Source organism: Patiria miniata, unplaced genomic scaffold (genome assembly GCF_015706575.1).
Source record: "Patiria miniata isolate m_02_andy unplaced genomic scaffold, ASM1570657v1 HiC_scaffold_6, whole genome shotgun sequence".
In the NCBI taxonomy this organism is placed as follows: domain Eukaryota; kingdom Metazoa; phylum Echinodermata; class Asteroidea; order Valvatida; family Asterinidae; genus Patiria; species Patiria miniata.
The window spans coordinates 17,949,640-17,960,996 of record NW_024037073.1 but is presented as its reverse complement, the minus strand read 5'-3'; the positions used below and the strand labels follow the sequence as shown (position 1 = coordinate 17,960,996).

At 42.3% G+C, this 11,357-nt stretch overlaps 1 protein-coding gene across 3 annotated transcripts; it reads right to left on the bottom strand.

Moving 5' to 3' along the window:
• Window positions 1–3,110: 3,110 nt before the first annotated feature.
• LOC119743508 (integrin-linked kinase-associated serine/threonine phosphatase 2C-like) lies at window positions 3,111–10,205 on the bottom strand. Of its 3 annotated transcripts, none has more exons than XM_038219926.1 (8): window positions 10,165–10,205; window positions 8,597–8,789; window positions 7,837–7,954; window positions 6,546–6,746; window positions 5,883–5,970; window positions 5,110–5,231; window positions 3,993–4,194; window positions 3,111–3,362 (listed from the first exon to the last, which is right to left on the bottom strand). In XM_038219926.1, exons 2-8 carry the CDS (start codon window positions 8,769–8,771, stop codon window positions 3,219–3,221), a joined length of 1,050 nt encoding a protein of 349 aa, XP_038075854.1. In that variant the 5' UTR covers window positions 8,772–8,789; window positions 10,165–10,205; the 3' UTR covers window positions 3,111–3,218. The 3 variants fall into 3 exon arrangements, with proteins under 3 accessions (XP_038075854.1, XP_038075857.1, XP_038075855.1); XM_038219929.1 differs by lacking the exon at window positions 10,165–10,205 and adding an exon at window positions 10,039–10,148; XM_038219927.1 differs by lacking the exon at window positions 10,165–10,205 and adding an exon at window positions 9,940–10,031.
• Window positions 10,206–11,357: the final 1,152 nt, after the last annotated feature.

Below are 11,357 nucleotides of genomic sequence, written 5' to 3'. Positions count from 1 at the left end.
CAAATTCAGAAAGCAAATCAGTTGTGCGTACTTCGCGCAATACGTACGCAAACCAGTACGCGCGTGGTGTGTCCCGCCAACCGAGGTTCTCGAAAGGGTTCACAAAGTGCCATCTGTTGTTTATAACTCTACACTTGACCTGTTGCCCGATGAGAGTTTCAGCATAAAGATTGCACCCTTGGGTTCCTGGTCAGAGGTGGATTTATATTGGGATGGAAGGGGGGGGGGGGCTAATCATCCTTACTTGCAGCTGCAAGGCTGAATTGCGAAGGAAGCAGATACAATGTGGTCAATGGAAGGCATTTAAAGGCGCCTTCACAGCTGCTATACGATCCATATCGGACCACAGAGCAAAACCAGAGATCAAAAGTGTTGATTTTTGCGGAGGGAGGAAAACCAGACAACCCGGAAAAAAAACCTCGTGGCACAGGAGAGACTCGAGGAGAGACTCGACGAACGACTCTACTCACATGTGACCCGAGCCGGGAATCGAACCCGGGCCGCAGTGGTGAGAAGCGAGGCTTTACGCACTAGCTAGCCACCCTGAGATGTTAGAGCTTCCAAGAAGATTCTTGGCAAAGGGAGTTTGAGATCAATGAGATAGAAGTTACCCACCTCTGTGAATGGAATGCTTTAACGTTGATGATAAGAAAATGCAGGGTTAATGGTTACAGGGTACAAAATAACACGTATGTACCAAGCTGAAGGGGTTATACACGGTGAGTAAAAAACAAAACGAAACCCAAATGTCGGGACTACATGCAGAACTTCACTCAAACAATGGTCCCGACATTTGAGTTTCATTTTTTTTTACTCGCCCTGTATCGATTTCTTAAAGGGTCCATGAAGTGAATTTTTCTGAGGAACAGATTTCGTGCAACTTTCTACTCCTCTAAAATGTATGAAAAATATATCTCACATCCATTTTTGGTTAATTTCATTAAAAGGTGCACTTCTTTAAACATTTAAACATTTTCCACGCTTTTCTGGACGGCGCTATTGCAGTGATGTCATTTCAGGAAGACACTGTTCATTTTTTTTTTGGGGGGGGGTCAAATTGTGAGCCCACGAATTTGCTTATTGAAAAATAAACGGGTGCTTAAAAGCTAACCAGATGAAGTTTTAGCTCTTTGAATGCTGTAAATGCCAAGAAAACAATATTCAAGGATCTTGATTTCAATTCAAAAGTTGCAGAGTCATGTTTTGAATTGCGCTTGAAATCAGCATCCGGGACGCGTTCCCATTCAGCCGATTGCAACTACGCGATGTCACACACTGAACCGAAGAATAATAGCAACCCATTCACGGATTTGCCGAATTACAAACCAACTACTAACAGAAATTTTTAAAAATTTGTCACTTGGCACATCTTTGGAAATGGCCTTCTTTTATTGTTTTCTTCAAAATGACAGTATGCCAGAAGGAATGATTTCACAGGGAGTTTAGTGCCATTACCATCTTTAAACCAAGTGAGCTTTTCAACAATAATTTTGTCAGTTACTTTTTGGATAGCTGCAAATGATCTCCTCTACCTTTAACTGTCTGGAGTCTATTGTGAAAGTCAGTTGCATAATGCACCATGTAATTGCACACGGATTTCACTTTTTAAGGTTTTCTTTTAAAGGGACACTAGGTCCTGGAACAGCCCAATTGGGCTACAAAATGCGCTTTGAACGAGATGATGATAATCGGAAATAACTTTTAAAAGTAGGATATAAACATCCACACAACTATCCTTTCAAAAGTGGGCGGTTTTGTGTTATTCCTGTATTATGCGTGCGAGAACGAATTTCGGGGGCCACTTTTGCGACCCCATAAATTCGAGCTGTTTGGATGCTAGTTGTGATTTCATTCGTACGCGTAAAGTGTTCGCCTTTTGCGGACGTTGAAGAAACCACAATTTTTTGCATTGGTGATTGGTCACCGCGCGCTGTTCCCGAGACACACAACGTGTATGCGTACATGAGAACGACACGAAAAACGTATTCGTACTCCGTCATGTCCGATGTAAACAAGCAGGTTTTTTCCGTCTTTTCTCGGGAACGGTAAGACATTAGGTTGGTTTCCTTTCAACCAGATGTTTGAAATAGGCTAAGTAAACAATCCAAAACATAACATTTTCGGGGATTTCAGGACCTTAGTGCCCGTTTAATATATTGAACATGGAGAACATTCATCTTCAGCACAGTGAACTGTACCAGGTTGTGAAACGGTATAAATGTGATTTTTCTGTTTCAGATTGAGAAGAAATGTATTCAGTACAAATTTTGTTCTTTATGTATTTCCTTTTTGCCAAAGCAGACACGGTTCGACATGTTTACAGTTCCACAACTTCCACAGCCGACTAAAAGAAGTTTAAAGTAAAAAAAAAAAAAGTAGTTTAAAATTAAACTATACAGTCGACTCTCGTTAGTACAAACTCTTTAATACAAATTCTGGTTATAACAAACACAACGCCTTAGTCCCGACTGTGCATTTATGTGCACAGTGAATGGGACTGATGTTCCTCTTAATACAAAATTCTGATATAACAAACAATTTGGCTAGGTCTGAACGAGTTTGTATTAACGAGACTCGACTGTACATACATGGGAAAAATTCAGCACCTCCCCTTTTAAGCATCTCCTTTGTGGAAGCACAACGTAACCTGCTGAGACAAAAGCTAATCTTTTCCAAGGTGTTAAGATAAATAACGCAACATCAAGAGATATATTACGTAATTTCATTTCTTTTAAAAAGGCCAGTCTTTATTTCAATACATACAATAGCATATTTTACAGCTGAAGAGTTGCTGAGCAAATGATTATTTTTGGAAAATAAATGAATTGCGTCAAGTATTCTAATCATCGTTCTGTGTATTTGATTCAATTTGTTTGAGCGACATACACAACATTCAAAACCTCCTGTTTTTATTGTCTGAGAAGTTACTTAGTAATTTGTAAAGTTGGTTGCGGGTACCCGATCCCATGATCTGGAACCGATTCCTGACATTAATGGTCGGGTACTTGGGTACCCGGTTCTGATGCACAGCCGGTGTGTCCCGTCAAAATGGCTCTCAAATGTGGTAAATAAGTGTCCACTCTCGTCCGTGCATGGAGCCCATAGGGTAAACCCAAATGCGAAATGTAAGGGCTGTCCGATATCCAGACTGCTCTAATTAGAAAGCTGGGCTCTGTTTAAATAGTCCGGTACCTTGCTGAATTACCCCCAACCATTTGCTATGTCTTGGAGATGCTGACTAAGACTACAGTGACGTTATCTGAGCTGCCTCTCCGAATGGCCTCCGAGGCCAGCTTGTTGCAGGCCAAGTCAAATCTGGTCTCGTCCAGGGTCTTTCCGGGTAATGACTTGATTGTTTTGTCCTGTCATTAAAAAAATAAGAATAAAACAATTTTAGCTGTTAATATTGAGAATTTTCATATACATAAGATGGAATGATTGCGTCAGGGTGATGTAAATCAAATGAAGCTTTGCCCTATAACGTATAAAACACTGTATACTCAGTGTGTTACCTCCCGAGTGAAAGTTGGAAAAAAATCACTCGGGTGGGACTCAAACCTAATTTGATTTACATCACCCCGACGCAAAAATTCAATCTTATGAATAGTTAATGCGAAACCTGCTGCTATGTACATCAGATTCGAACCAGCCCACCGATCCCGTAAGCTCGGTGGTCGGGTGGTGAGACGTACGCACTAGAAAGCAGGAGGTCGTGGGCTCGAGTCCCATCCGAGTGATTTTTTTCTAACTTTCACCCGGGAGGTAACACACCGAGTATAGAGGGTTTATACATCGATGAAGGGCAAAACCTAATTGGAATTTTCATATAATTTTTACATAACCTCCAAAGCATTCATCCAGCGGCGTAACTAGGGTTTTAACGTTTTTAGGGGGCCCACATTTTTCGACGGAGCACTGAAGGCAGATGATATGGGAAGGGGGCATAGACAGCCCCTTGGACACCACCAGCTTAAATTAAGCAACTTATTTACCTGGAGGATTTTCTGAATGAACTGCAGCGCGGTCTCGGCATTGAACCCCTTCCACAGCCCGTCGCAGGCCAGGAGGAGGTAGCGGTCGCTATCGGTCAGCTGACACTTCTTGATGTCCGGCACGCAGGAGACGCCGCAATGCTTGAAACGACCGTCGCCGATGGAGCGTGAGACCTCCAGGATGCCCTGCACACGCCCATCTCTGGGGAAGGAGAAAGGAGAGCCCTCAATCAGATTTAGTCATCTTTCAAGTTTTTTTCCCCTGTCAGCAAGCGAGATTAACTTATACCACTAATCAGCAAAAACATGAATGGATTAACGTGTGATTTGACTTGTGACTGATTTGTAACTGGACTTGTGATTGATTTGTGATTAGACTTCTGACTGATTTGAGATTAGACTTGTGAGTGATTTGTGATTAGACTTGTGACTGATTTGTGATTAGACTTGCCACTGATTTGTGATTAGACTTGTGACTGATTTGTGATAAGACTTGTGGCTGATTTGTGATTAGACTTCGGACTGATTCGTGATTAGACCTGTGAGTGATTTGTGATTAGACCTGTGACTGATTTGTCATTAGACTTGTGACTGATTTGTTATTAGACTTGTGCCTGATTTTGCGATTAGACTTGTGACTGATTTGTTATTAGACTTGTGGCTGATTTGTGATTAGACTTGTGACTGATTTGTGATTTGACTTGTGACTGATTTGTGATTAGACTTGTGACTGATTTGTGATTAGACCCGTGGCTGATTGTGATTACACTTGTGGCTGATTTGTGGTTTGACTTGTGACTGATTTGTGATTAGACTTGTGACTTGTGACTGACTTGTGATTAGATCCATGGCTGATTGTGATTACACTTGTGAATGATTTGTGATTGACTTGTGACTGACTTGTGATTAGACTTGTGACTTGTGACTGACTTGTGATTAGATCCATGGCTGATTGTGATTACACTTGTGACTGATTTGTGATTGACTTGTGACTGACTTTTGACTTTTGCCATGTGACTGACATTTGACTTGTGACTCATGTGATTTGGCATGTGACTGATTTGTGATTAGACTTGTGATGGACTTGTGTTTGATTTATGATTTGACTGTGGCTTACTGGACAGTGCCCCCAGCCTTCTGTATCCTCATCCTCTCCTCGTACATGGTGGGGTTGTGTTCCTTGCTCAACGGGATCAACGACAGCTTCTGAGTCTGCTCGTTGAATCTACACAGCATCGCCTGCAGCGAGAGATCATTGTAGGAAACCCAACAATCACTCACTATCCAAAAAACACTAAACCAGCCGTGAATATAACACAAACAACTTCAAGGTTGAACATTTTCACGGACCTGACCACATTGGACATTGAATTTTACATGAAGCTGTTGGAAATGCACCAAAAAAAGAAGAAGCACCCATCAGGATTTTAGAAATAAAATCTGACCCATTAAAGGACACTTATTGATTAAAGTCATACATGGGGGGGGGGGTCAAATCTTGTACACTGCACTGCCAACTTGACCCCTTTATTGGGAACATAAATATTACAATATAAACATCTCCACAAAAGGCATGCTCAATTTAAAGGTATAATCTTCTTGACATAAAGTACACAGCACGGGAATGTTTTCTTTCAACTTTAAAAATATTACCAACATTTTTCTTGGTTCCTTCAATTCTTTCTGAACTTCAAAGTTCAGAAAGAAAATGGTATTGTTTTGTCACCCGGACTTGTATCCGAAGTCCAAGAATGTTTGCCTCAAATTATTGTTGTAAAACACAATTTATTTAAAAGAAAGTGGCACAAAATTGGGTTGATGCTGTTGCCGTGTTCTGAATGTCAAGGAGTCCAGATTATACCTTTAAACAAAGCGAGGTGGGTAGAGGACCTTACTGTCACCCAGGTTGGCAATGTACAAGACGTTATTGACAGCTACCACGCAGACCGCTGTGGAACCGTCCTTCCAAACCGGTTTCCTGGAGAATTTACGAGATACAGAAATGTGACAGGATACCAGCTAAAAAAAGGCTACCATTCGGAAGAACAACAAATTGAGATGTTTACCCATTAGCAATGCATTGTATTACATTGTATTACATTGTATTACATTGTATTACATTGTATTACATTGTATTACATTGTATTACATTGTATTACATTGCATTACATTGTATTACATTGTATTACATTATATTACATTGTATTACATTGTATTTATTCCCTGCACAATCCATAAAACCATAGAGTGTTCGGTTGGTTTTGGGTAGCACAAGGAGTAAACGGAAGGGCAGTTTAGGGCGGTGAGTGGACTAATGGGGTGACATTACGTGTCATACGTCTATTTTGTCTTTGAAACAAAAATTAGTGATTTCTATTTTCACTAAGTGAGGGCATCCCGAATGACCCATGACCCATATCACTGTGCGCATGCGTAGTTGGCATTACCAAACTGGCTTAAATTGTCAGATAGAAATTATAAAATTTGCAGACGGAGATTATTAAACCATCATAGGGAGGGTTCATGGACTGATCAACTCTATGACGGTCTTACTGTGCAGAGGCCTGTTTCAGGAAGGCCTCGTCCGTCAGCTTGAAGGTGTCGATCAGGCAGCGTTTGATCTCCTTGTCACTGTGGCCCGTCTCCGTCTTGGGGAACTTGCTGAAGAGATTGCCGTGCAGGGCCTGGGCGGCGTGCCGGGAAGCCCTGGCTCCACTGTGCCCGTCAAACACCGCAAAGTAAGCTATCCTAGACCTGTTCAGAGTTTCACACACACAAAAAAGAGAACATTATAAGAATAATTTGGTGCTTACACAGAGCTTTAAAACCCTAACTCCCTAAGCCTTTTTGCTAGGATGTAGTCTCAATCCTGCAAAGTCCTCCAATTGGCCTCATGGAAAAATAGCATTATAGCCTCAATCCTGCAAAATCCTCCATTATTTCTTGAATATGGTCTGTGGAGAGGTGACCACTGCCTGAATCCTGCAAAATCCTCCGGCTATGACTGTCAATAGGCTGAGGCAGAGGCAGTGACATCCTGGAGCAGAGCGGAGGATTTCAAGTATAATCAAGGACTAAATTTATGCTAGGCTGAGCATAAACAAAACAAGGTCCGGCCCAAGACCTTGACATAGTGCGTCCTTCCGAAAATAAGCAACGCACTTTTGCCATGTAACCTCAATCCTGCAAATTCCTCCAATTTGCAAAAAGGATTTTGGAGGATTTGGGAAGGTATCATTCACAATTATTACCCCAGTTCACAAGGCAATGAGACCTGCAGCAGCTCAAGATCAGCGCAATCTGGTCTTTACTTCCACAGGTACCCATTGGAGACTTTTGACCTGATGGATCTTGCTACACTGAGCAGGCTTGTCGTTGACAAGTGTTGCATGTTGCTATCTTTTGTTTAGCAGGGTCTCTAGCCAGAATACCCAATGGCGTTAGTAGTTTTAAACTAATTTATCAAATTATATTCAAAATACTGGTTCTACAAGGTTTATTGGGGTGTCAGATTGGCATAGCGGTACTTTCCTCGCCTTCCACCGCTGTGACCCGGGTTCGAATCCCACCTGAGCCAATATGTGGATTGGGTTTTCAGTCCCTACCTGATTCCATGGGTTTTCCCCAGAATATTCTTCTGGGCTTTTCCTTCCACCTCTAAAACTGTCATTTCTTCTCATTGTCTTCTCTCCACAGGTTTCTCTCAAAACTGTCATTTCTTCTCATTGTCTTCTCTTCACAGGTTTCTTCAGGCTTGCGAGCTACAGTGCCTAGGGCGCTTTTGAGGAATCCTTGGTTTCATTACCAGAAGAGATGAATAATGAATAATAATAACAATAATTACACAGTGGGTGGTAGTGTAGTGATGCTGTCTGTGCAGTCGTCCAGCAGAGTGCATGCATCCTGCATGTCTTCACGTTCTCCTTTCCTCTCGGCAGAAAAACTCTGCAATCGGTAGAAACCTGCAAAAAAGTGCACAACACAAACAAAAGTGCACCAGTTCTAGTGATTTCAACTCCTTTTGACTGGAGAGTTTAAAAATTCTATCCATAAATACCCGAGACAGTATACCGATTCCAAACCAGTTGAGAGCCCCTCACGTGGCCAGTTAAAAAAGTTGATAAAACTCCGGCTGGCTGGTTTTTAACACTCTTTTCTGGTGAAACATGAAATTTGGACTCCTATGACATCTGGTCCCTTTCACCCATGTACCGGTTAAACGTTCACAATTTTCACCTAGGCATGTGCAATACTACAAAGGCTGAAATTTTTTAAAAAAATTCTGCTTCCGGTTTCACTACCTACCCTATTCTTACAGCCCCTACCCTAATTTTTTTTTTGGGGGTGGGAAAAGTGAGAAAGAAAACACACGCAAAACCATCAATTTCTAACTTTTATCCTTGACTTCACGCAGACGCCTCCCTATCGTACACAAAAAAAATCCCTACCTATCTGCCATATTTTCAAATGCCATGTAATTGGCAGCAGAACTTTTTTTTTGACCTGGTCACATTTTTGCTAATTTTGAAATCAGGCCCATACAATATTACATAATTACGGAAATCAATGAGCAGTAAACATAACAGTGCATGTCAGGTGCTAACCTGAGTCTAACGAGACTCGTCTTTTCAGTTGTGGCTCGTCTTTTGTCGTCCTCTCCTCCATTTTCCTCTTTCCTCCATCCTTTATTGTCTTGTTGTCAAATATTGCTTCCTCAGTTGGCAAGTTGACAGCCGCAGCAGTCCAGCCTTCTTCATGTTCTTGAGATGATGTGTCCATGATAATTCTTCAAAAGACCTAGATACAAAGGAAGAGTAGATGAATCAAATGTAAATGTTTGAACCAAGGAGATCTGCCCCCTGTGCTGCCCCAGGTCCGATGTAGCCTTGGTCAATGCATCTCGTCGTTATTCGTCCCGTACGCGGTCAATCGTCGGCATATATCCTCACACGCTATGCACACGTGCATGTAAAAATACAGCGCGAACAGCGACCTCACGCGGCCACTATTTTTATATGCAAATCAGTTGGGGACGATCGAGAGCCTTGGTTCAATCGTCCATGTGAGGTTTTGGGGGTGGTGCTCATTATGTTAATAGCCTTAGCTGACCTTAAATGTCGTTTTCTTATTGGTCGATCGTTGCGTGGAAACTTGCATAGTGAAACGTGGCACCGTACATAATCCATACACGTACACGTTGTGTGTCTCTGCACACGGCACCAATGCACAAAAACTGTGGTTCCTGTCACGTCCGCAAAAGGCGAATAGCTGCAAATAATTTGATGACATCTGGATTTACCAAGGTGTGATTGGACACTCCACATATTAGCCCCGCCTACACTTATCTGTATTCGCATACGAGGTCGTGCGCTAGAAATCCAGCGCAAAATAAAGAAAAACATAAGCTTTTGCCGACGATTGAACCAAGGCTCTCGATCGTCCCCAACTGATTTGCATAAAAAATAGTGGCCGCATGAGGTCGCTGTTCGCGCTGTATTGTTACATGCATGTGCATAGCGCTGAGGATATATGCCGACGATTGACCGCGTACGGGACGAATAACGACGAGAGCATTGACCAAGTCCGATGTTGGGATTTGGTCACATTTTTCTTGTCCCTGGCTGGGTGGGGATTTTGGTCACTCAAATTACACTATTACAGGCAATCACTAGCGTAGCGCCATAAATGTGGCCAATTTTCTGGACTAGGCCTACCTCCGTAAATAAAGTTCACACTTGGAACATGTACCCAAACATGTAGAACTTTGGTCAAATTTTGATTCTCACATTTATAGGCCTTGTTTGTAGTTTATTTTTGGGAAAGATTCCCGTATCTGGCCATCAGTAATTTGTCCCTTAAATGACCTATCAGCCATCACAAAGTGATAATATGTCCTAAAAAGTCCAAATTAGCAGGGACACATTTTGAATGTTTACTGAGAAGACACTTAGATTTCAGGCCAGTCCCATAGAGTTTGTGCACAGGGTGAGAAGTGATGGCCAGATAGGGGAATCTTTCCCTCCTTAAATCTTCATAAACTTCTCACAAGGAAAGAATCGACTTAGCTGCACAGTCAATCTGAGATTTCCACAGGACAAGGGACCCAAATAAATTCCACGATCTTAGTCTTAGCACAGATTTACTTTTATTTTTAGTGTACTAGTGTACGTACCGAAACAGTCCAACCGGGCGTTTGTTGTGTACATCAAAACCGTCAAGCGCGCCAGGGTGACCGTAAGGTCATGACTAAATTCTGCTAAAAGCACTTCAAAAGTATGTGAGATTTATCAAAAATCTGCCAAATTCCCCAGAATTACTTGAAATACACTATAAACACTTTAAATCACATGTAGATGTTGTAATATTGCCACAAAGCCACATAAAGATAATATGAAATTGGGAAATTTCAGGCAGAATGCGGTTGCGTCAGCGTCCGGACCGTAAATCCGCGGTGACTGCTCTATGTTCCGACACCCAAGGGCGGATCCAGGGGGGGGGGGGGGGGCCAAAGGGGGCCATGCCCCCCCCCCCCCCAAAAAAAAAAACGAAACCATTTTTTTTTTATGTGACGTCGCAATAAAGGCAGGCAATGAGTACACCACCATCTTTTCCTCAAAAAAACATTGGTTAAAGTGGTAAGAAATTGCCTCAGATCGCACCACAGAGCATCTAGAATCCAAAAAAATTTCGGGGCCCTTAAGCGGGCCTCGAATCCCACGCCGTAATTTTTTGACCCACTTTTTGGGGGACCAAAATTTTTTTGGCCCCCCCCCCAAAAAATTGTCTTCTGGATCCGCCCTTGCCGATACCCCTATGTTCCGACAACCTAGATTGTGTTACTCCCGGTTAGGGTTAGGGTTAGGGTTAGGAATAGGAATATGGTGCAGTCGGAACAGAGGTGTAACCGGCGGTTCCCAGTGAATGGCAGCACCTAGACCAGGCAAGCTGTCCTATCTTGCAAGGATTTGATTGAAAAGATTGAAGCTTTTGTATACAAATGTACCATTTTTTTTTGCAAATTTGCTGTTTTCTGTCAAATAACCATTTTTGCACAATTCTGCCAGAAATCTGCCCAAAAATCCATTCTGTCAAATTTTCTATCGAACTCGTTTTTTAACAAAAAATCTGTCAAAGTTAGCCGAAAATCGGCTAAAACGGTCACTATGAAGCTTGCGTAGCAAGCGGATTGCAGTTTCGGTGTAGCGCCCTCTTAAGTTATGATTTCGTTTAGAGTGCACTGCCACACCGGTGTCACGGTCTCACCTCTAGCTCTCCGGCGTGCCAGCTTCTCCAAGTTGGACATTTCGCTTCAACACGCATGCACAAAATTACGCAGTATAGTACGAAAGCCCTGTAGTGCCATCA

Bases quoted from the DNA above. Each gene is read 5' to 3' on its own strand.
- LOC119743508 (XM_038219926.1), bottom strand. From the start codon at position 8,771: ATGGACACATCATCTCAAGAACATGAAGAAGGCTGGACTGCTGCGGCT. The intron at 6,747-7,836 runs GTAATTATTGTT...AACTCTGAACAG, and splicing joins ACTACACTACCACCCACTGT to GTCTAGGATAGCTTACTTTG. The intron at 5,232-5,882 runs GTCCTCTACCCA...CTCTCGCTGCAG, and splicing joins CCAACCTGGGTGACAGTAAG to GCGATGCTGTGTAGATTCAA.